This window comes from Centroberyx gerrardi, chromosome 2 (assembly GCF_048128805.1).
Source record: "Centroberyx gerrardi isolate f3 chromosome 2, fCenGer3.hap1.cur.20231027, whole genome shotgun sequence".
Classification (NCBI taxonomy): Eukaryota; Metazoa; Chordata; class Actinopteri; order Beryciformes; family Berycidae; genus Centroberyx; species Centroberyx gerrardi.
Window position 1 is genome coordinate 26,096,988 of NC_135998.1, and position 23,777 is coordinate 26,120,764.

At 41.8% G+C, this 23,777-nt stretch overlaps 1 protein-coding gene across 2 annotated transcripts; it reads left to right on the plus strand.

Moving 5' to 3' along the window:
* Positions 1-222: 222 nt before the first annotated feature.
* On the plus strand, positions 223-22,082 carry homer1 (homer scaffold protein 1). 2 transcript variants are annotated; one of them, XM_071901722.2, is made up of 10 exons: positions 223-932; positions 10,738-10,894; positions 12,163-12,294; positions 12,500-12,592; positions 13,302-13,355; positions 15,469-15,611; positions 17,756-17,915; positions 18,723-18,833; positions 18,956-19,036; positions 19,669-22,082. In XM_071901722.2, exons 1-10 carry the CDS (start codon positions 928-930, stop codon positions 19,855-19,857), a joined length of 1,125 nt encoding a protein of 374 aa, XP_071757823.1. In that variant the 5' UTR covers positions 223-927; the 3' UTR covers positions 19,858-22,082. The 2 variants fall into 2 exon arrangements, with proteins under 2 accessions (XP_071757823.1, XP_071757824.1); XM_071901723.2 differs by lacking the exon at positions 13,302-13,355 and having other exon boundaries at positions 19,669-22,081.
* The last annotated feature ends 1,695 nt before the right edge of the window (positions 22,083-23,777 follow it).

Genomic DNA, 23,777 nt, shown 5'->3' on the forward strand with positions numbered 1-23,777 from the left:
AAACAGACCGGAGATGAAGCTCTCTCGACAGAAAATGTTTATTATTCCCAAGTAGCAGAAATGACTAACACAGTCTCGGTCTTGTTTGCTCATGCCTACTGCAGCAATAACACGCTCTAATATCACATAGGACTGGAGGAATTTAATGGCACAGCGAGCGACGAGAGCCAGCGACTAAAACTGGGATTTATGGACAGTCGGCTTATTTAAATGGAGCTACTGGGATGAGTGCTGAGTGTTTGTTCTCGGTCGATGATAACTATCTGCCCATCTGCTATCTCTGCATCTGTATCTACTGGTCACGTTCACGTCTGTGTCCTCTGTGGAGAGCACATACCAGCAGGCAACGGAGAGAGTCGACAGCAGGCTAGCAACGAATGGATAAAGCTAGCTCATTTTGCAGAAAAGTGGAGTCTGTATTTCTGCCTTGTTTTTTTGACCGGCTAGATAACGCTGCTTCCCGCCTGTATTTCTCAACTTGTTTAATCCGAGAATGAAAAAAAATAAGCAATTTCACCAACTCGAGCTAGATTTGCATTAAAACCACACTGTCTCTGCTGTCAGTCTCGTCCCGAGTTAGCTTGGTAATCCTCGCATGTAGCCTCTCGCATGAGCATGATTGAAGAGTTGGTGTTATTCGGCTAACGGCAGCTACTAGCGTCAGTGCTGGTGTTTTCGGGCATCATGCATGCACCGACACGTTTGTCTGGATGAAGCAACACCCCGCCACATCCAGGAGCAGACCAGCAAGCCATGTCGGACTGAACAACACCGTGGCTCCGGCGTCAAGTCACAGCCATCAGCGCTGAGCAGAGCAGCTTACTGGAGAGGATAAAACACAGCGGCTAGCTGCAAGCCTGTTCCCACCGCCCTCAGAGACCACTCACAGGACCATTTCGACTCCAGTTAGCAACCAAACCTACCAAAATGGGGTATGTAACTTGCAACACAGTGCAATGACAACCTATGCTCTTCACCCTCAGTGTCGAGGCATGACTGTCTGTGTGTGTGTTTTATTTTTTTTAATTTTTTTTTAAAGATTTCAGCAGTCCAGCAGGAGGTTTCAGTAGGGTACCAAAGCAGGGTTATCTGATAGCTGCCAGACTGGCAAACATGGCTAGCAAGCTAGCTGTATGAAGTTGGCACTTACTCTTGCCATCCCTTGTCACCTTGACAGCACATGAAAATACCAAACTAAGGCTTGGATATACTACTGATAACAGTGGTTGTCCATCACTGGGTCTAGTCTTAGCCTCCACATAAACATCTGGCATCCAAGACAACAGAAACCACAAGATTAGGCTGTGATGTTGCCCATGATGAACTAGACTACTGTTTGTGAATTGATGACAGAGAGCAGGCCAAATAGCACAGCTCAGACTGTAAACTGGGACAAAACAGTGCATGATTTGTCACAATCTGATGAAACGGGATAGTGGGGAAGTAAGGCATATGCGATATTATTTCCCCTCACTGTTACAGGAAAATGATAGTCAGCCGGAGGATCATTATTTATTTTGTGCTACCAAGAGGGAAGCCAAGCCTCCTCAAATCGCCACCAGACAGTAAGGATCTCTCTTGCAGTTGACTCATGTAATGCAAGTAGCTGAAGCCCCAGATGTGTGGTGATTCTCCTGATCAAGAGCGACCTAGTTCTTCCTGCAGATGAAGGCAGATGTGGCATGTGGTTGGTTTGTTGTCATATTGTGGTTGGGGGGGGGGGGGGGGTGAATTACTTACCTCCTCAAGCAATGCACATCATCTGTAATTCTCAAAGCCAATAATCCAGTCAAAATCAATTCCTCAGACGCAGACAGAATGCATGTGCCCTTATCCCTGAATTAGCCTGTCAGAGTTGGCTCTTCTATTAATGTAAACACGCTGTCAGCCTGAGACTTGGCACCTCTGAAAAACCACTGAGCTCCAGGTATCTGTCAGAGGAATTCAGTTATATTGAGGCAATAATTAATAGTGAACAGATTACGTGGAATGGTGAGATGCTCCAGCCAATATGAAAAGCCTTACATTTGCATTTGTAACGCTTAAACCACATTAGGCAACAGCCCACTCCTGCCAGTGTGCTTTTTACTTACTATTGGCTGAGGGGACTAAACATAGCACTGGATAATTTTGTGAAAAGTGTTTAAAGTCAGATGTGTCCTATATATTACAGATTCCCCTGCAGCTCCCAATTCCTTACCTCCACAGAAACAATCTTCAAATGAAGTTACTCACTCTGAGTGTGAGTGCAGAGTCTTTATCTCAGAGTCATACAAGTGAACTTTATTGTGGAATCATCACAGCTTTATTGGCATGAAAAACTGGACAGAAGCATAATAATAACAGAAAATGAAGCAATAACCATATGCTTTTACAAATCTACCCCTTGATGAGTTGAGAGAAAAACACTGGAGAGGTCACTGAAAAGACAGGAGACGTCCTCTTCTTCTGCACTGCCAGCGATGAAGTGATAGGTAGAGGAGCGATGCGATAACTCTTACTCACCTGTTCACCTCTCTGAGCAGATGGAGCTTGTTTCGTCCACACTCTAAGGGAAAGATGGAGAGAGCGGGCTTCAACCAGTGGGAAAAGACACGGGGCTCCAGGCAGCTGTCAGTGCTTCCCCCTACCTTGAGCAACCATGGGAAACAAAATATGATAGTGTGACTGAGATCAAGCAACAAACATCCCCTGTGCATATGAATGTATGTGTCCACACACACGCAGCACACGCGCACACACGTGTCTATCTGTTACTAAGACCACCCGGACCAATGTATGGCATATGGGTATTTTAAACCGGAGGTTTTGCCTTGCCAAGCCCAGCTGCCTCCCTCTGTGAGTGGGTTAACCGATAGGGACACTGGGATCTGATTGGGCGAGAGAGCATGTGGGAAGGAGAGAGAATGAGCAAGAGAGAGAGAGAGAGAGAGAGAGTTGGAGGATGTTCACAGCTCATGACCAGCCCTGAGTCACATGGTTGTTGCCATGACGATGCAGCAGCTAAGTTAGTAATGCAGGGTTATTTTTCTGTGCCTAGTAAGCACAGACTGCAACCATCAGTGTTTTGACACAGCAGAGTGCTACTGGCCACCGTGGGATTTTCTCCTCTTTTCATAGTCAAATATTTTTTTCCCTCCTAGCATCTTTTCCCTGTTATATAGATGATAAGCTTTCACTATTTTACTTTAAAAACTGTATTTATAGCACTTATCTAAAAGCAGAGTGTACAAAGTGCTTTACGGGAAGTCATGAAAACAAAAATAAAATGCTAAAAAGGAGGAGGTAAAATTAGGGAACACATTCACAAGAACACTGGTTAGAAGAAAAAATACATAAAAATACATAAAAACATGAACAACTCAAAATAAAAAGCTGGCAAAATAAAAAAACAATTAATTGAAAGCAAGTATATAAAAATGTGTTTTTACGAAGTCATTTAAAAGATGATATTGAATATATATAGATTCCTTATGCACAGCGTTACACAGTCTAGGGGCCCGGATGGTAAAACCACCTGTGAACTTAAGTCTTGAGGCTAGACATCTTATTGTTGTCAGTTTAGTTTGATAACCACAGTGAAGAGCCAACAAACTGTTTATACTGTATATTGGTGGCAAATATCTTTATCATCCAAAAGTTCAGTTATTGCTGTGGGTATCTGTATCAGTTTTGGCAAATGTTTGGAACAGACAGTTTATTTGTTTCACAGTGAGGAATGAGAAATTTAAATTATGATATGGCTTTGTAAATTAGAGAGGAATCATATAGGCATATCATCTGTCATCTGTCTGTCTGTCAGCATTTGCTATCAATGACTCATTATGTTATTGCGTTACTATGAAGAAGCTTTGAATAACAGGTCAGATGAGTTTGAATAGCACCTAGGCAGAGGTTAAGTAGCATCCTAAAAGGGAAGGTGTGACAGTTGCTAACTTCCAAGACTAGGCTATGAATGAATGCATAAATGCACTTAAAACCAAAAAAATGTGGGGGAAAAAAGTGGGTTTTTCCCTTAAATGAAACCGACGTGCTGTTGAGAGAAAGATAAAGGTGCTTTTGAGAAAAAAGGTGTCTTTCTAAGAGTAGTCGTACGGTTTTGTTGCTACTACATAAGAGATGCAGCATGCACCAAAAGCGGCTTGACCTGGGTGACCATTTTGCAACTGGTGGCATTCACGGATAAAGAGCGTAATTGGGAGCTGCACCAGAACACAGACAGTACATGTCTTTGTCTGTCTGCCTACCACTATGCAAACAGCAGTGTGTGTGTCTGTGTGTGTCTTCTGTTTCCCTGAATGTGTCTGCCGGTTGTAAGTGGAGAACTGCTGATTTGATAACATCTGCGGTCAGATTCCTCTGTCATAGCACTTGTCATTGACACTTGCATGCCACAATACATTTCATTGTGAAAGGGATTATGTGCTAACAATTGACACACACAGACACACAATTACAGACGCACACACAGGGTCAGGTTTTGATCCCTGCCTCGCCATCACACTGATGACACCCTAAATATACCCTAATATAAAATGATGTGCTAGAATTTGGTCGGGGCACTCAGTTGGCCCTTTTCAAAATCATGGCTGATGGAAACTTTGATACTGTTTGTGTTGAACATTGGCAGAGCCAACGATGGTGCAGTTTTTTCCTCCTTGTCAGTGGCAAAATCCAGCCACGCCACAATGCTATAGCGATATTTTGTCTTTACTAAAGCCATGAACGAATATAGACCATTTCTGATTTCAGCAAGTTCATTTTCAGTTGGCTGAACTCACCTTGTTCTTTCTCTCCTGTTTAGTCTTGACATGGGAGCCTAAACCCAGTGGCCTCTGGGTTCCTCATGAATTCTTTGAATACAATTCAGGTAGATCGCACGTACAAGCAAGCACTTGGCTTATAAACAAATTCAAATTGTATTAGTCTGCCAAATTAACCGATTGTCGATTAAGCAATTAATTAGATGCTAAACAGAAACTCATTCAGACACTTTCTTTTGGAACAAGATTGAATCAAACAAAATTTTCAGTCAGATACTGCCACAGGTAAATAACTATCTATCTTAGCAATGATTTACGTTTTGAAAGAGATTTATAGAGCACCATAATCACACTTAATGCAGATATTTTGCCTTTGCCTTTTTGGAGAAACAGGTTATTTCTTGAAAGAAAAATTTGTGTCGGTGTCAGTCTATAATTTCATTTTGTGCTCAAGTATCTTCAGATCAATTTCTGATTCGGTGCATGGCCATGTTGAACTTCTTGAAATTCTATACCAGTGACTAATAGCAAAACAAAATATGGTATTAAGGATTTGAGTTGAGCTGCCTATGTAGCCTGCTTCATCACTATATTGTAGAAAATTCTTTAATCCATTATTTGACAATATATTTTAATAGGTGGCAAGTTCATGAGTTGTGGAGCAGCCTCTGGTTCATTGTTTTCTGTTGACCCCCTCAGATTAGGCATTGACCCCTAGAGTAGTAGCAGGGGGGCCCACTTGACCCCTCCAAAAGCGTCCTGGCATGAACCCTGCTGGCTATACATGAGCGCACACACCTGCACACTAACTGATAGATAACAGGGAAGAGTCGCTGGAAACAAATTATGTCAGAGGACAGGAGGAAGTGAAATTTCTTCATGATGAAGAACACACACACACACACACACACACACATACCAAAATTCCCCAGAAATGAAAAATGTAGTTGGTGCACATACACAGCAGTTTCTGATCTCTCTGTGGCATTGAAAGTAACCTAAGACTTGATTTTCTTGCAAGACAAAGCTGTTTACTTGCTACAGCACTACCCAGATACACTACACAATTAGCAGTTTACAGATTGTGCTTTAAGCACAAATACGTATAAATAGTCTCACCATCCACACTGTTCAGCTGTCAGGCTGCGTGAGCCGGTGTGAATCCTGGGTGCGCACCCTCACATTACCACCATCTCTCTGATTAACTGAGTCTATCTTTTAAATAACATCTGCCGAGTCTCCGCTCCGCTGAGTTAATTAACACATGGAGACACGAGGAGAGGCTCCCAGAGCGAGGAACAATCACGCTGTCCCGGAGAAGACCCTGGACACCGGGAGGAATCCGCTCCCAGCCAAGCAATCAAATCTCCTTTCCCTGGAAGCTTGGCAGATAGGCATCTTAGGACCAAATCTCCATAGAATGAGCCCAGTTTCAAGATGAACAGCCTGCTTTAGCGCGGGGCTGGCGTTGCTCATGTTGAGGAGAATGGATTCAGGGCTTCTGTGGTTGTCTTTGATAGTGGAAGAAGGCCAGTTGAGAAGCTCAGAGTCCAGGAGAAGCTCACTCTGGTCAAGACAGGGCTGCTGCCTTTTCTCTGGTTCAGTCAGCCCAGTCCAACCAAGAGTTTACATGGCTAGTCAGTCACACACAGATGCTTCAGTGGCTTATTGACTGCCTACATGTAGCATGACGGTCGCTGCCGGCCCTCTGAGGATCAAGAGTGTGGTGCGTGTGTTATTTTAGTCCAGTAGTCCAGAGTGACAGGTGGGAAAGAGGATCTCAATTCTACACAGTTGAATGCAGCAGAAAATGCAAGTGATTAGGCCAATGCTTTGCATTTTGCATTTTGGATACCTACTTTGCATTTGGATACCTATTTCAAAGGAGATAATATGTTTTTACAGAAGTACAACTTAGCTTTGATGGTCTATAGAAGGATTGCAAGTCTAAGTTCACGACTAGAGAGTCTCACTCTATTATAATCATGAATATTTCTAAAATCAAGAGAGTTGATGTGCTGTAGCCAAGAAGGTTAGCGGCCCTGTAGTTTTCAAGCTTGGCCACCCTAAATTTGAAGCTAGTCACTAAGCAATAGCATCTACATGAATTATTATCAATAAACTTGCTCACTGCCTGCATAACATGAAAACCTTCTAGATCTATTTTTAGTATTCTGTGAATCCACCAGATTTCCAAATCACCACAAGAAGGTGAGTCTGCCATTGCTTGTAATGTTGTTGTACTGTACTTGGCTATAATTGCAGTAAAGGTTTTATACAATAGTTACCAATAATTGTGTACTTAGTGAAATTAAAAGTAGTGTACACACAAAAGAATAAAAAAGAAGAGAAAGTAAGTGAGATTGCTAACTAGCCCCTTGATTACGTCAAGCCAGATGCATTTTTTATTTATTTTTTAAGTAAAGTTAACTTTATTGGAATTATAATTCTGTTTGGAAATTGTCCCTTACCCATCAGCTTGCTTGTCTGAAATTCCCCATTGTATAATACATTGTAATATAGCCTACATCACCACTTAGATGAAATATGAATTCTTGATTGTATGTGCTGAGCTGAACTTTGTACAATAATGGACAATATTTGTGCTGGAAAGAGTCCAGCAGCCATATTGTTGCTTTAGGAAATGTGTTTGGCAAAGTGATTAGAACAGACTTGTCTAGTGTGTGTCACCTCTGAGCTTGTGAGGGTCGTAGTCAGGGCACAGGGCTGTTTGCAGCCTCTCACTCCATAAAAACCTTAAAACAGGTTCTCTGATCTAATGTGTGTAGTAAAAAATACAAATTAGGAATTTCACATTGAATTTAGAATATTTAAGGAGCCTTAACATTTAGATCTGTCTGTCCATCCATCTGTTTGTCTGAACGTTGAAATTCTGAACCACTGAATACAAACATAAATAAATGCTTGTTTTTTGTATAAATGTTAATATTGAATGTGTGCTTACATGTCTAGAATGTGTTTTTCCTCACTGCTGTTAGAGAAAAACACTTTCAAAACCAGAGTTTGGTTTGTTTTTCATTTTCATTTTAAAACTGCCATATTTACTCATCATTTTCCTACTTGCCATTTTTAAATATGATTCCATTAATATTGAAGTTAGATTACTTTATAAGTCACCTTAGAAGCACTTAGGCAATAGTTATTATTTATATGCAATTATAAAATCCTGGCTATGCCACTGATTTCAAATGGTTTGGGATGGCTGTCCTGGTGAAGTGTGATCCATGAAAACCATGGTGAGGAGGAAGTTGGCACACACTGTCTCCTAACTTGGCCCATTATGGCAACAATATCTTCTTACTCGACCAGTTTTTTAATTGGCGTAGATTTAGCGTAGATTTGATTTTTAGTACATAGTCTTTGAGTATAGTCTTGTATTTGAAGCAGTTGCATAAATGTAATTGTCCATATACAGGGTCAAACTCCATAATTCTCCATCTCTCCTTGTTTTGGGCTGGAGAGGACGACTTGTTTCAGCATCAGGCCTAGCGTTTGATATTCTGAGGGAAGGACAAATTGGGACATTTCCAAACGGAGACTGTACATCTCCAGGCAAAAATCTGCTCTTAGTTTTTTGTGGGTTTCCAAGGGCGTTCTGATCGGTTGTAACCGGAGCGACGCAGCTTGTTTTGCTATGCGTGCTTTTAATCCAAGACCCTGGGAGCTTTTCATCCATAGCAGTGTTTGGAAGCCGTCCAGAGCCTGCTGATCTCTGTATGTTGGCACAGGTGCTTCCAGGTCACCTTTGGCATCATTGCGTCACTTCGGTGTCTCTGCTTTAGACACTGTGCCCCCTGCTGGTCAGGTCTACTCAACGCACACTCACACATGCAAGGTCTCAGCTGTGATTTGCTATTCAGTGTTGGGAAATAGGCCTGGATGTTTATCAGATACACATTATTAACCTTAATATTGCTGTTGTACCTGTAGTCTTTAACAATGTATTCTAATAACGGGAGAGCATTATGTACATAGAGTATTGTGTGTTTAATACAAAAATAGCATTTCAATAGTTATTGGTCCGTGTCATTAGGTGTCACTGCATCACTGACATCCGTCATGGGACCCCAGACGGATCACGTCAGCACCAGCCCCTCCTGCTACACCCGTGACAGGTGCAATGGGTGTGAAAGTGATGTTCAAAATTAAATGAGTGACAGGCCGCAGCAGCAGCCAAATATGCATCGGGAGCGGCTCCAAATCTGCACCGACCAAACAAGCGTGGAAGAGCACCAACTCTCACTGCAGCATCGATTGGAACCCACATGATCGTGTTGGCGCCGATCAATTGACTTTGGCTTTGATTAGAGGCCACCTCCGCACCGTCCTGGCCTCTTCCCCCTCCAACACACACGGGCTCGGGGCTATCTGTCATCCTCTCTGGTTCGGTACAATAGCCGCGCCGGGGGAGATGATGACTGTCCATGTTTGTGGGCTCTGCTGCAGCATTGTTCAACTCTTGTTATTTTAAAAGTAGAGGCAAATTAGCATATCTGCCCTCGCGTTTGCTGCTTTTAAAAAATGCATAATTCCTGCCTGATTTCATCATTACCGCCCACACACAAGGGAGTAAGTTTCAAGAAAGACCTCTCTCTCTCTCTCTCTCTCTCTCTCTCTCTCTCTCTCTCTCTCTCTCTCTCTCTCTCTCTCTCTCTCTCTCTCTCTCTCTCTCTCTCTCTCTGCACCCAGGTTACATTCTTCTGTTCACCTTTCACCATTCTTCTTTTCACCTTTTATATATTTTTTCACCTTTTTATGGGCATTCTTATCCCTCTTTGTCCCGTGGACTTACACACCCAGAGAAATAATTCAGTATTACTGTCTGACTGTGCTAGGTGTGAATAGTATTGAAATAGCCTAAATATCACCATTATGATTGCTTGTTTGATCTTATTTTGTCAGGTTTCTCTTAAGTCTATATTTAAAGTGGCTTGGCATGAAAACATAAATCATTTTTAGTGACTCTACCTTCATCACCCACAGTCTGCAAAGGTTCATTAACTCCAAATAACGGAGCGATCATGGAATTATGGTTTATTCTTGTCGTGTTTTGGTACCTTGCAAGTCAATTTGATGAGGCTAATTTGAACATTTGTCCATTCATTTACTGCTTATTTTTTATTTCCAGTAGATATGCTTGTAATATTTTCTCATATTACTCACTTTTTGACTGATACTGTGTATACGAGCAGAATTAATATATTTGACTATCTTTAAAACACAACTTGTGAAGAGGGAGATTGTGTGTGTGTGTGTGTGTGTGCATGCATGCGTGCGTAACGCTTATGTGTATGTGTACCTTTTGTGTTTGCACATAACACACTTGCTCTCCTGTGTCTGTGTGTGTGTGTGTGTGTGTGTGTGTGTGTGTGTGTGTGCGCACAGTGTGAATGCCTGGCGGGTGTTTTTCCTCTTCCAGTCAGTGGTAGTGCAGTACACAGCAGGAGAGAGTGAATTATGGATGTGCTGAGATCTGGGAGGCTGCGTCTCTCACCTACCTCCGCTTCATCACGTTCTTCTTGGCTGGTTAGGGTTAGATGTTTAATGTGCAGCTTTATTCACACATTTGTCTTTTGTTTTGCCTTTTGACAACATTCTCCTTCTGTCTAGTTGAACAAGATCTTGTGCTGAATAGTCTATGTGGCGGCAGTGGTGACTAAAACTAAAGTGATTGGCCATGTGACCATAGTGGCTTTTACACGCACACGCACACATACACACACACACACACACTGGAGTTGTCTATTGCTGATGTGGCTTGTTTAATCTATTTTGGTAGAAGCCTGTTTTCCCCCTCACAGGCCCGGGTTCAGTTACACGCAGCATATTTTAAGGCCGACCTAACCTCAGAGTTGAGGCCTATAACCAGATACTGATTGCCCCATCTCTTTCTTTCCCTCTCTCCGTCTCTCTCTCTCTCTCTCTCTCTCTCTCTCTCTCTCTCTCCCTGCAGAGAGCAGCCTATCTTCAGCACACGGGCCCATGTCTTCCAGATTGACCCCACCACCAAGAAGAACTGGGTCCCCACCAGTAAACACGCTGTCACCGTCTCCTACTTCTTTGACAGCACCCGGAATGTATACCGAATCATCAGTCTGGATGGATCTAAGGTGTGCGCATGTATAGCACTCAGTACAGCGTGTGTGTTTATTCTACCCTTCTCATTCACAACCCAGAACCACGACTTTATCGCCGGGAACTTGTGAGTGTCCGAACTCACTTACACACAACTTTTCTCATCGGTCTGCCTCGGCCTTTCCGCGGACGACGGCCGAGGCGAAGCGGTGAAGGGGCGGCCGGGTCTGTCATATCTATGTGGCAGTGATTATTTTAGGCTCGAGAGGGGCGCAGGGGTGGAGTTAGCGCGGTTATGTAAGGCCCTCCGCTGCCTGGGTGACTACTGCTGTTGTGGAAGTAGCAAGTAGCACTGTATTCTGCCGGAAATAGCAGAGAACGGGTGGGCTGGCGCTCGAGGATATTATCCAGACAACATCAAATCATCTCAGCAGAGAAAAGAGAAAACACGCGCTCGCATGCGTACACATAACAGAGACAGATGCCACACAATGCCAAGTCATTGGCTATGTTTCCTTCCAACTGTCAGGCGGATTTTAAGCAAACTTTTGAAATGTCACAAGCATAATAATGTGAATTAGGTGTGTTTTCACCAGCTGGGTGGAAGTAGATACATCACAGAACACCTTCATCAGAAAAAGGGTTAGTCATTTATTTGGCAAACGTGTTTTCATCGCTATTTATGGCGTGATTTATGATCTTTATCGACAAAAGCATTTTCATGTCAAGCGATCATAAAAACTTTTTTGCATTGTTAAGGGAATTTTATTGAAATTTTCCATTCAGCCTCTCTAATACAATACATCATAATTTGCAAAATGAAAAGAAGCCCAGCCACCAGCTTGTAAAACTACAGTAAAGGCATATTAACATAAGTTTGACAGACACCAGTCTTACTGTCCCCCTCCTGCGCCCAGACAGCTGCCCCCTCCCTCACTGATCAATAACGCTGCAGTCAATTGAGCTCACTTGGGCCCTCTCTTCATTGACTGCTTCCTGTTTACTAATCAGCGGGGATGCAACCCCACCTCTATACAAGAGACACACACACACACACACACACACACATCCCCTGGTCCCAGGCCAGATAGATAACAGGCAGACAGCCTCTGTTGCCCAAGGCAGCAATCCCAATTCACGGCCTTAGCTATTTTCTCGCTATTTTTAAAGAATCAATGGGACTTTTACAAACAATATATGCATTATCACTACATATAGGTCTTTTTTTTTCTTATTTTATGTCATCCTAGGATTCAAGGTTTTGATGTATGACCCATTTATGTTTGTGTTGTGCCTTCCACAGGCCATCATCAACAGCACCATCACCCCCAACATGTCGTTCACCAAGACATCTCAGAAGTTTGGCCAGTGGGCCGACAGCCGGGCCAACACTGTCTACGGCCTGGGCTTCTCCTCCGAGGGCCACCTGGTCAAGGTGAGGACACAGTGGTTACATCCGAGAAGCTGCTTCTCACTGCTCTGTCTGTATCTTCTCCTCAAAACACTCTGGAGGAGAAAGTCAAGGAGAAGGGATTGTTATTACCATTTTTTGTATTTTTGAGAGAGAACTGTATAAGTACATTAGGTTAGATGAGTTTCCACCCAGGTTGTTGTCTTACTTTCTGCTGTTGTTGTCTCAGTTTGCAGATAAGTTTTCTGAGTTCAAGGAGGCAGCGCGGTTAGCCAAGGAGAAGTCTCAGGAGAAGATGGAGCTCACCAGCACTCCCTCTCAGGTAACTCTGCTCAGCGCCAGCCCCATCCATGCTTACTGAGAACTTACATTCAGGAAGTCAACCTGCAATACATACATGTTTCACCACAGTCACCAGCTAATCTTTTCAACAGGTTAACATAGGCCTTTGGCTTTTACTTAACAGCTGTCATTGCTGCGCATAAATTACACTAACTTGAGTGATATTTGACCCATTGGATTGATTTTTGCACCCAGTATCTAATTAGTAATATTACTAGTAATATTTCCGCGGCCCGCCCATGTAAATTAACACTCCGCCAAGTAAATGTATGTTTTGGATTCATGTCGGGTGCCATGATTCATTTTCCTTCGAGACGCGGTGTGTCTGCCGACACAACCTGCATGGAGTGGCAGTTTGAAACCTTGATAATCAAATGGAGGTTTAATAGTGTGCTAAAAATATGAGTTACTGGGTTCGCTAAATTAAATGTCAATAACAAGTCGCCAATAACCCAAAGTAAACTGACAACCTGTGGGAAACACTGAGTATCAGAAGTAGCATGGGAAATGTAATCATGTGGTAGTTTCAGCAGATATCACAGCTCCTATTGGTAGTCACAAGTCTAGGTGGAGTTTTAACCTATTTGACTTGTCACTCGTCCTGTACGGTGTCCTGCTGTGGCCACCCGGCTAACAACCTTGTGTGGCTTGTTCTGCCCCCTTTGCTCTCCCTAACCATTCCTCCTCAGGGTGCTGCTGTAAAAAGGAATGTGTTGTCAGTCAACAAACCTGGTAAAAAGAAGGTAAAAGGAAACTGTAAAGAATCATTGCCACTAACCCGATCTAATGGCCCTTCTCCCGACCTTACCCCCGATCAGTGGTAGCAGTCCCTCTGTAGCACCCGATCTCTACATTTCAGACTCCACTCCCCCCCAGGGGGTCTCCCCAGAACACTGCTGCTGTGATAGATACATTTAATTATTTTTCTTTCTGAACAGTGTGAGGATAAGGATGGATTTGATCGATTGATTGCATGTCAAAAACAAACTTTGGCCCATCTCACATTGTTATTATAGGATATAATAAGCCAGTCGTTTTTCTTTTGGGGAGAACCCTGTCACCAGTCTTTATCTAACAACCTCCTCCATCATCGTAATGTCAGATTAACAACCGGAGTAACCCCATCTCAGTGAATTTCCCACACAAACCTCCCACAGACAACCCTAAAGTTTTCCCCTCATGCTCTCAAAAAGGTTGCTTTCAGCTCAGTAGGAGTGGAAATCGGCTATCGTTAGGGATACTCTGATTGGTTGCAAATGACAACAGCCAACCTTAAAAAAAACAAAAAAAACCCATAAAAAACAAATTCAAAGTGTCTCCAGGAAAAGGGTATTTATCATGCAGTTTTATAAAGTGCCACAAAAATATTTAAAAATTGCAATCTGAAATGTGTGTGCAGCGGAAAAGAAGTGCACAAAAAATCCTACTAACCTCCACAGGCATTTTACGATGCATCATGACGAGGAATAGGCTGATTTTTTGAGAATGTCAAGTGTCAAGGCAGTGGACCAAACCGACTCTCACCAACTCCCAGCCATCAAGTAGGGAAACTCATAAAAGATGCAAACTCCACAGCAGAGACAGCAAGCTGCCAACACATTACATAAGGTAATGGAATTCATTGGTCTTGATACCGAGCCACTTTCTATTGTGGAAGGTGAGGAATGCAGACAAGTTGTGACCCACTGACGCTACAGTCTGCCAGGGCATCAGTATTTCACTGTAGCTCCAGTCCACCTCAGGTACAGAACACTGGTGCACTAACAGCCGTCTGGAAGAAAACATCACTTCAGCCCGTTTCACAAGTGACAGTTGGAGTTACAGCATGTGTCCCGTGGCCGCGTCGAGTCTAACGGGGTGCGAGCGGACCGATGGAGACTAGGGACATGGCGAAATGATTTGTGAAGCAGGAGGTCTCAGTCTTGTTCAGAGTGATAATGAAAAGGAAAAGGGAAAAGTATCGTGGTTTGACAAATGCTTGATGACAGCTCATAGTGATGCATTCAAAGATAAAGAGTCAGAAAAGCACTTAGTAAAACTAACATGTAAATGAAAATGAAAATTGGATTATTTCATTTATATTAATTTTGTCGTACATTATCCCCTCATAGGAATTGAAATTGCAATTCTATTTCATGATTTCAATTGAATAATGTCACTTCTCAACTTCCATACATGCCCACTTCATATTTTTCTTCTAAATATAGCTTATTTGAAACATTTCATTGGATTTTTGTTAGTTGTTTGCAGTGCTAAACAGTTGTCAATTAATCATACTTACCAGTGTGCATCTTCATTTTTAGATTCTCCAAATTTTTTGTTTAAAATAGTTACTTTTATTTCTGCACAATAAATACGAGGCTATTTAGGCAGATATGTGCAGAGACATTTTTACCCAGCACAGAGTGCATGGTAAATAAAGCATAGATCTAACTTCAGTGCAGTTCGATTTATTATATTTCAATACAGAATGTAATTGTAACAATTTTATTTAGCAAAACTGCTTGTAGTCCCTCATCTTGCAAGCTCGCCTAAAAGTTAGGACTAAATGAGAGTTTCTGCTGCTACATTTCACACAGCTACCCTCTAAAACTTGCCAGAGAGGTGAAAAATCCACATTGCTGCCTAGATCAGAGTCAGAATCTACAGATAGCACTTGCATCTAATCACTGTTGGCCTAAAATTCAGAGCATCCCTAACTGCAGTTCAGCTGAAAATCCTGTATTGTTTTTTGAGAGCATCGGATCGATCACACAATATTACACTAGATTTGTTGTGCCTGAGAACTCAAAGTTAATGCGACGTGCATTTTCTCTTACTGTCATGTTTTTTGTGCCACGAATGTGTGAAACCCAGGAGTCGGCCCCAGGTGATCTGCAGTCACCTTTGACCCCAGAGAGCATCAACGGCACAGATGATGAGAGAGTCACGCCGGACACACCGCAGCACACTGAAGCCAGAGCAGAGCCCTCGCAGAACGCACTGCCCTTCTCACACAGGTAAACCAGACAAAGCCGAGAGCCACACACATTGGTCATCTCAGTACTAATGGTGGTCAGTAGTTGGAGATGGAAAATGACCAAAGTAGGTAGAAACAAAGAGGCAAAGAGAACTGTGTCTGTAAACTGTAATCACCAAATATTTTACTTGCCTTTTATTACAGTTTTGTTTTGAAAAGCTGTTCTTAGCACCTTTCATTCAGTTTTCCCCTTTGTTAAATACGTCTTATAGGGTTGATACACCCTGAAGATGGAAGTGTCACATCCAGCACTGTAAATGAGAGACTGACTTGTCCACAAGGGACTCTCTTTAGAGTGCTGATTTAAAATGAAATTGGCACAGTGCAGCACGGAGCAGTGGAGTCCACGCCGGTTGTGTCGATCCGTTCATTCATTATTAATCTGGTCCCCAAGCCCCCGGACAGCATTAAAACATTGCATTAAAACACTGTGTGCGTCCTATTAATTATGAACTACTAAATGAGTGGAGATGCATTTGTGCATCAAATCCTCTGACCACACTCTCCAAGGTGTGAACTTTGCCTTAGGGGTTATTAATGCATTAATGATTATTTATTGTCGTGTTAAGCACATTTTTGTTGATGAATTTCAGCCAGGCAATATAAATCTTAATTGGCCAATATTTTACTCATCAATTTATAACAGGGTGTTATCACATGGCAGTTTGCATTAATGCTTTTTTACAAATACAAATAGGTCAGAGACATGAATTAAATATTTTGCTCAGTGATTCTCTTAGTTGCAACAACACTATGCTACCATAACACTTTGGTGTTAGCAGGTGTTTTTAAAGAGGATGTTGCTTACTCACTCCTATTGTGCATACCCTGCACCTCCTCCACCCGAGCACCTGTAAAGTGCCAGAACACTTGTTTCAAAACAAACATGAAGCACTGCCACATTCACCCTGAGAGACTGGGACTCACTTCTGCAGGGGCTTCACACTGTGTAGTATAATTCACAGGCCTACAGCAAATGTAGAAGTTACATGGCATCTTGTAAAATGTGAAAAGAACAATGTTTATCTATAATACCAACAGAATTAGATCCCTAAGATGTTTATTTTTATTTATTAATGGGCAAAATGTGGAAAAACACCATAGGCTTAATAGGCCACAATCTACAACATAACACAATATCAATATTGAATGCAAAGGGGCGATAAAACATGTATTTTCAATGTAAGATATGCCGAAGAACAAAGAGCCAATGAATATAGCATCTAAAGACTCTAAATCCAAGTAGGCCGATTCGATGCAAAGACTTTTACAATTCACTGTAGTAGTAAACTAATCCTCAAATTTGCCTTTTGACGAGGTACAATCCTAAAATAAAAGGTTCCTCAAGAGGCTGTGGATGTAGTTGTGATGGATTGGTAACACACAAACTTCAATCAATAAAAATGTACTGCAATAATGTAAACATCACTATATTGTTACGGCCCTCGGGGTGCGTTCACACCAAGCGTGTTCGGAGCGGTTTATTTGAGACCGAGACCGCCTGCTGCAGGTCTCTGGTCTCTCCAAGAGAACTGTGGTGCGGTTTGTCAGGAGTGAGAACGTAATCCGAACCAACTACAGGAAACAACCCCAAAACACAAGGGATTATGGGTATAAGGAAACAGAGGTTGACATCTGATAACCAGCAGTTACCAGAACCTCCTTGGCAGTTACTCATGCTTGGAATGTCTGGCAAAACAACATGAACTGAGTGCAAACCGCAGTCTGGACTGACGCTCATATTCAGGAATTTCTTCATGTGTTCTTAACTGTTTTGAACACCAGAGAGGGGAAGTTACAGCAGAGTGTATTTGTTTTGATTCCCTCTGCCACCAACATCTCTAACCTGGTTGAATGACAGGTTACCAAAACTGTCCAATAAATTAGGTATTTGTGACCATGTGACTTTTGTTTACAAGCCCTGGTTTGCTTGTAATTGGCAGTGTGAACCAAAATAAACCAAATCCAAAAATGCATTAAAAAAAATGAACTGTTGGTGTGATTGCACCCTAAGTGTTGGGCTTTGGGCTTAGAACATCTACTTTACCAGCTGGTGAGTAGAGTCCACTCCCTCCCGTCAGTCTCTCAGTAGTAACTGTCTATCTCTCCCTCACATCCTTTCAGTTCATCCAGCATCAACAAGCACTGGGAGGCAGAGCTGGCGGCGCTAAAGGGGAACAACGCCAAGCTGACGGCGGCTCTGCTGGAGTCCACAGCCAACGTCAAACAGTGGAAACAACAGCTGGCGGCCTATCAGGAGGAGGCCGAGCGGCTACACAAACGGGTATCACTCAGTGACCGCCCTGAATAGAGAGGCACACCTTAAACCAAACAAGTCCAGACTGTACAATCCCACAGTGCATTAGTGGTGATGACATATAGACCTAGTTAATTATGAGTTTGTTCGAGCATGATCTCAGCTCTCTGGCTCTGGATCAGTTGACTTCATCTATTTTATGGAGAATAGAGTAACATTATGCAACTTGACTTGCTAGTTAATGTTAGCACCTGAACTGTGAGCAAACATGGCTTATATACATATCACATACATACATTAAAGTACAGCTTATACAACAATGTGCTTTATTTTAAAATGATAGAGTATGTTTGTCATAAAAAGATGTAGCTATTTATATCCCCATACATCACTGTATGATGATATAGATATGGTCTGTTATGGTTCTTTGTCTGTTAGTTTGCATGGCTGCTGTCCATGCAAACTAACAGACAAAGAACCCAAAAGTACGTTCTCCAATTGTGTGATGACTTTAAATTCATTTACATACGAGAAGAGGATTGGCAAATTTGTGAACAATTGCAGCTTAAATATGAAGATTCCTAGATAAAGTAAAATTCTCACAATAATACAACTTGCTTCATGCTTAATTTTATGAATTAGGTACTGCTCAACAAAGAACACAGAAAATGGGGTTCTTTTTACTACACACTGACAAAGTTTGACAGCACCCAGGTGTAGAGGAGTGAAGTGTCTCACTCTGACTGACCGACCTGATACTGGCTCTAGCGGTGTGCTGGTGATGTGATGCTGTGTATGCACAGGTGAAGGTAAACGGGTGTGTTTGTGCTGCAGGTGACGGAGTTGGAGTGTGTGAGCGGTCAAACAACAGTGATCAAATCTCAAAAGACAGAACTCAACCAAACAATAGAAGAGTTGGAGTTGGCGTTGAAGGCCAAGGAGGAGGTATGTATTGAGTGTGTGCCAGATGTGTTGAGTAGGTGTGTGTGTGTGTGTGTGTTTGTGTGTGAGTACTGTGATCTTATTTGTTCCTAATATCAGTTCTTTCTGTCTGTAATGACTTGCAGGAATTGGAACAGCTTAAAGTAGAGGTGGAGAGTGCCAATGAGTTCCAATCTCAAAAAGACTCCCTGACACAGAAACTACAGGTGAGTAATACACTCTGCTTAACACCTAGAGCTGGTTAAGCACAGCTGATTGGCTAGATTCCCCCCATCGTCCCTTCACCTCCCCTACTATCACCAAACCCCCTGAAGCATCACTCCAGCCATTATCGGTACACAGAGTCTGAACACTGTGTTTGTGCACTAGCCTGTGTGGCTCTTGACTCATTCAAATCGGAAAAATGTATAATTGACAAGACACATCTGTGTTGTACTGGATTTATGACAAGCAAGACTTTGCAATTTAACAGATATGGTCTTCTGTTGAATAGGCATTACATTTAAAAATTTGGAAAAGAGCTTTACCTTGACATCACGACATATCCCAAGATGGCCCCAATGAAAAATAATCTGTTTTCCTTCCTTCAAAGTGGTACGCTTGGTGCCAAACCAAACCATGTCAGTTGACTTTGAAGTATCACCATAGTCTGTTATTTAGGCCTGCTAGAACGTCTGAATGAGAAAGGCATTCACCTATGAAACCTCAATGATCGGGGGGGGGGGGGGGAGCAGATGCTTAAAAATCTTTCTGAACCCCCGACTTCTGACAGACCTTCCCCCCCCCCCCCCCCCGAGGGGCTTTGTTCGCTGAAACAATAAATGCATATCTCCCTCAGGACACGGAGTCGAGGAACCAGACCTTGGAGGCCCAGCTGACCGACCTGGAGCAGCGTCTGGAGAGCAACCAGCAGGAGAGGGAAGCCTTCCGCAAGAGCCTGCGCTCCCTGCTGGAGCTGCTGGACGGCAAGATCTTCGAGCTGACCGAGCTCCGCGACACCCTGGCCAAGCTCATCGAGGGCAGCTAGAGAGAACACACACACACACACACTCATACACACCACTGCCCCCCCCCCCCCCCCCGCCCCATCACCGCCACCACAATGCAGCCAGCGCTCAGAGAGCCACAGACGTCACCTGCATACCGCATGTCGCCACTCGCATCGTCACCAACGAATAAACGACTTGAATTCTCTTATTTCGACACGTATACCACGCGCATAACAAAGTATGTTTACACACAACTTTATGCATAACGCCACACACACACACACACACATTTTTGCTACGTCCATATATCCGCGTTCAGATCGGTACACGTTTACAGCAGCCTACTGGAGAGGCTCCGCTCGGACCATGCCTTCCCTCCCCTCTGCCCCTCTGGAATATTCTTGACTCTCTCGCGGCAGATGAACTCCTGAATGATCTATTTTTGTCTCTTCTTTATCTGACTAGCATTCCATTTAAGAGGACATTGATTTTTTTCTTTTTTTTTTTGTGCTTTTGCTTTCCTTCAATCGTGACGACTGTGTTAAAGAAGACCCGCTCTTTTTGAGCTTTTCTTTGGTGCGTTCTGCAGAGTAGAGTCGGGGATTGTTCATGTCTCTTTTTTTCTCCCCCTCCCACCTTTTTCTCCTCCTTGCATTCAGGTTTTTTGTTTTTTTTTGTACCTACTATCAGTTGCATTATTAAAACCCACGTCAACAGATGTCATTGTCAGCCAAATGAACATTCGAGTCAAATGAGAAAGACTCAGTTTGACTCGCTCTCGTTCTTTCAAGCTTTTGCCAGACTCTGAAATCACTTAATTTTGTTGTTTTGAACTTTGGAGGGTGACAGGGGGGTCGAATGTCATGAAGAGATGACTTCCTGGTTGAATGCTACCAATGTTCCCCCCTATGACTTTGATCCACTGAGGGATTTACCAAATGTGGCCGGGGGAGGACATCCTTATCTTCTACAATAAATGAGCAATACAAAAAGGGAGCATCAGAAGTAAAACACTTTTCAGTCTCACTTTCAGGTAATTTACTCCTCTCTCGGATACGAATGAGACAAGTTTAGGCCACAAGCAAGGTGGGGTTTTATTCAGCTGTGGCTACAATACAGTCTTTCTTTCTATACACTTTTTTAAGAATACTAATATAACAAAATTCATAGTGCACTTGTAAAAATGGAATTGTATGTATGGGTGAATCGGATTATTTTGTTTTCTTTCCCTTCTTGTTTTTGTTGCGACTTGAAGTGCAATGATTGAATCCTCTGTTTTTGTTAATTTATTACTGACGCTAAAATAACTGTTATTGAAGATGACTCTGATTATCATGAAAGTTGTACGAAACAAAGATGTTTTCTTTCTTTACATCTCATTTTCACTTAATCTTTTTTAATGTCTGGTATGTGGGTGTCAAGGTAGTTTTTTTAGTTTTGGAAAAAACTGGCAATATTTTTGAACTATTTATCAAAGGAAATGAAAATATAGATACTTGTATAGCAGGTGATGACAGGTTGGATTTGCAGAGAAACTTTTTCTTTTGCCAAATATGTTTTCCTGTACAGATATGAATTTTGCTGATGTTGCCTTTGGTACAAAGATGCATCAATGGTAGCTAACTGCGGTACTTTTTTGTGGGGTTTACTATTTGCCAAAAATTCTGTGATGTTAGAAGAATATAATTATGTATACCTGAAGAACACTATTTAAGGGCTTGTTGTTGGTTCCGGTACATTTGGGAGACTTGAATGGGTTCAGCGGTGACTTTATCACATTTAAATTATGAATCGTAATATTACAGCTTGAAAGGGAATAACATTTGAATAAAAGTTTTAAATGTTGATTATACCACATGCTTAAACACAATTGTAATTTTGAGTTTATAGTAAAACAAAAATAAATGAAAAACATAAAGTCATGTGTCATCCTTTCAGCGTTCTAATTTTATCAATAACTAGATTACCGCTTCTAGCGCTTTAACACGCATGACTGTGTGCAGAGAATTACTGCAGCTCCGCTCCAGATGGGCCTGTGTAACACATTTGCTCCATTTGTGCCAACAAAAGCCTGGTCTGGTTTGCCCAAGGACATTTACACTAATGTCTTCATACGGCAAAGAGTATTCAAAGAATAAGACAGGAAAACATTTTGGTGCTTGGTTTTATTTTGAAGGGAAAAATATACTTGGGATATAGAAAGCAGATAGGAATGTAATGGTAGGAAAAGATGCAAAATGCAACAAAAAGAAAACCTTATAAAGTACATTTACATTTGTATGGTATTGCTTTAAAAATTCTTATTTCATTTTTAAAATCTGAAGTTTTTAATAAATACTTCAATACTTTTAAGCATGCTGATATATTTTCATGATTTACATTTCATTACAGTATAATTCATATGACATTTTTCAGTTGAACAAATTATTGCACTTACGTTGTGATGGGTTTGTCTTGAAACCGGTCACATGCATAAGGTCATAGAACTCAAGGGTTATAGGTCAAACTAGAGTTAGCTTGAGGGAGTAAAAAAAAAAAGTCTACAATTAATTCACAATTTGGATTCTACAAACATCTAACAAAGATTGGTAAAAAAAAAAAATACAGAACACAATGGCATAATAAGCCCAAATACAATGAAAATGGACTGAGAGCGGTGACTGATGGGAGTAACTATTACTGAGCAAACTCAGCTGTCTGCTCCGAGGTCTACAGAGTCACATGATCCAAAAAACACCACTATTAAAGATCTGTGTGGATGAATGAGATCGATTCAATTTTGAACAATTGCAAATCACACAGCCCGAGCCATGATGTCGTTGCGCTGCATGCAGAAAAGCTTAGTGTTAGGACAACGGTTGATTCTGAGATCTCCAAAGACCAAATAAAGATTTAAACACTTAATACATCTAGACAGACCGACAGTCTAGCTGGACAGCAGTTGTAAGTCCATTTGTTTTCAACAGTACATCCTCAATTTAGCCATGGTAACTCAGTGTATGACTGTTTTGTATTATCAATACAGAAAAAAGTGAGTTTTCTATTTTTCAATTAAAGACACGTTTGACACAACTCATACATAAGAGATTGGTATAAAATCACACACACACACACACACACAAAAAAAAAAAAATCAGACAAACTTAAAACGCCTCCAGTTAAATTATTAATAATGGACTTGCATGGAAAAGATCTTTGAAAACAAGGCAGTGGAAAGAGAGACTCTCTCAGGCTAAAATGAGTGTAAAAAACAAACAAAAACAAAAAACAAACGTTGTAAAATAAATATAAACATCACATATGATCCCCAATGTTGTCAGCTCTGGAGATCTGGATGTGTCTTCTGTTACCAGCAGAGGGCGATGATGCCTCAGACACCTGAACCACCTCACACCAACCAACCCTGCCAATAGGCTTCACTTGGATTTCACTTCAATTGTTACAGTTTACTTAAAGTTTCTGTGTATAATGTGACCAAATAGAATATGCCAAACATTTGGGAATGTTATACATACTACTTGAAGGGCTGAATTTGCCCTTCAACACTGATTCAGAGTCAGTTTTAACATTTCCCCACTAACAGAGGCCTCATAAAGTAAACATAGGAATGCGAGGAGTAAAGCCTTCATAATGCACTGACTAAGTTACACTAACTACAAAATGTTGACTAAAATCATATTTCACAAGTTTATTTGGTATTTAGTGCCACCTCCTCAACAGTAATCAGTTTTTACCACTGGGCATTTAGCTAACACTGTCACCTTTTACTAAAAAACACCCTATATTTCCATTCATCATGAACTGACCTCCAATTTTTACTTCATGGGGTCTTGAAGATTGATAAAATGGTAGGGGAGGCTGATCCCTAGGCAGCACTCAAGAGCATCTTCACCATGTAGCCCATTATTCATCAGGGGAATCCTATCCATAAATTAAAATATTAAATGAATCCATTATA

Excerpts from the sequence above, each read along its gene's own strand:
- homer1 (XM_071901722.2), top strand. Across the intron at positions 13,356-15,468 it reads ACAAACCTGGTAAAAAGAAG|GAGTCGGCCCCAGGTGATCT; the intron begins GTAAAAGGAAAC and ends TGTGAAACCCAG. Across the intron at positions 15,612-17,755 it reads GCACTGCCCTTCTCACACAG|TTCATCCAGCATCAACAAGC; the intron begins GTAAACCAGACA and ends ACATCCTTTCAG.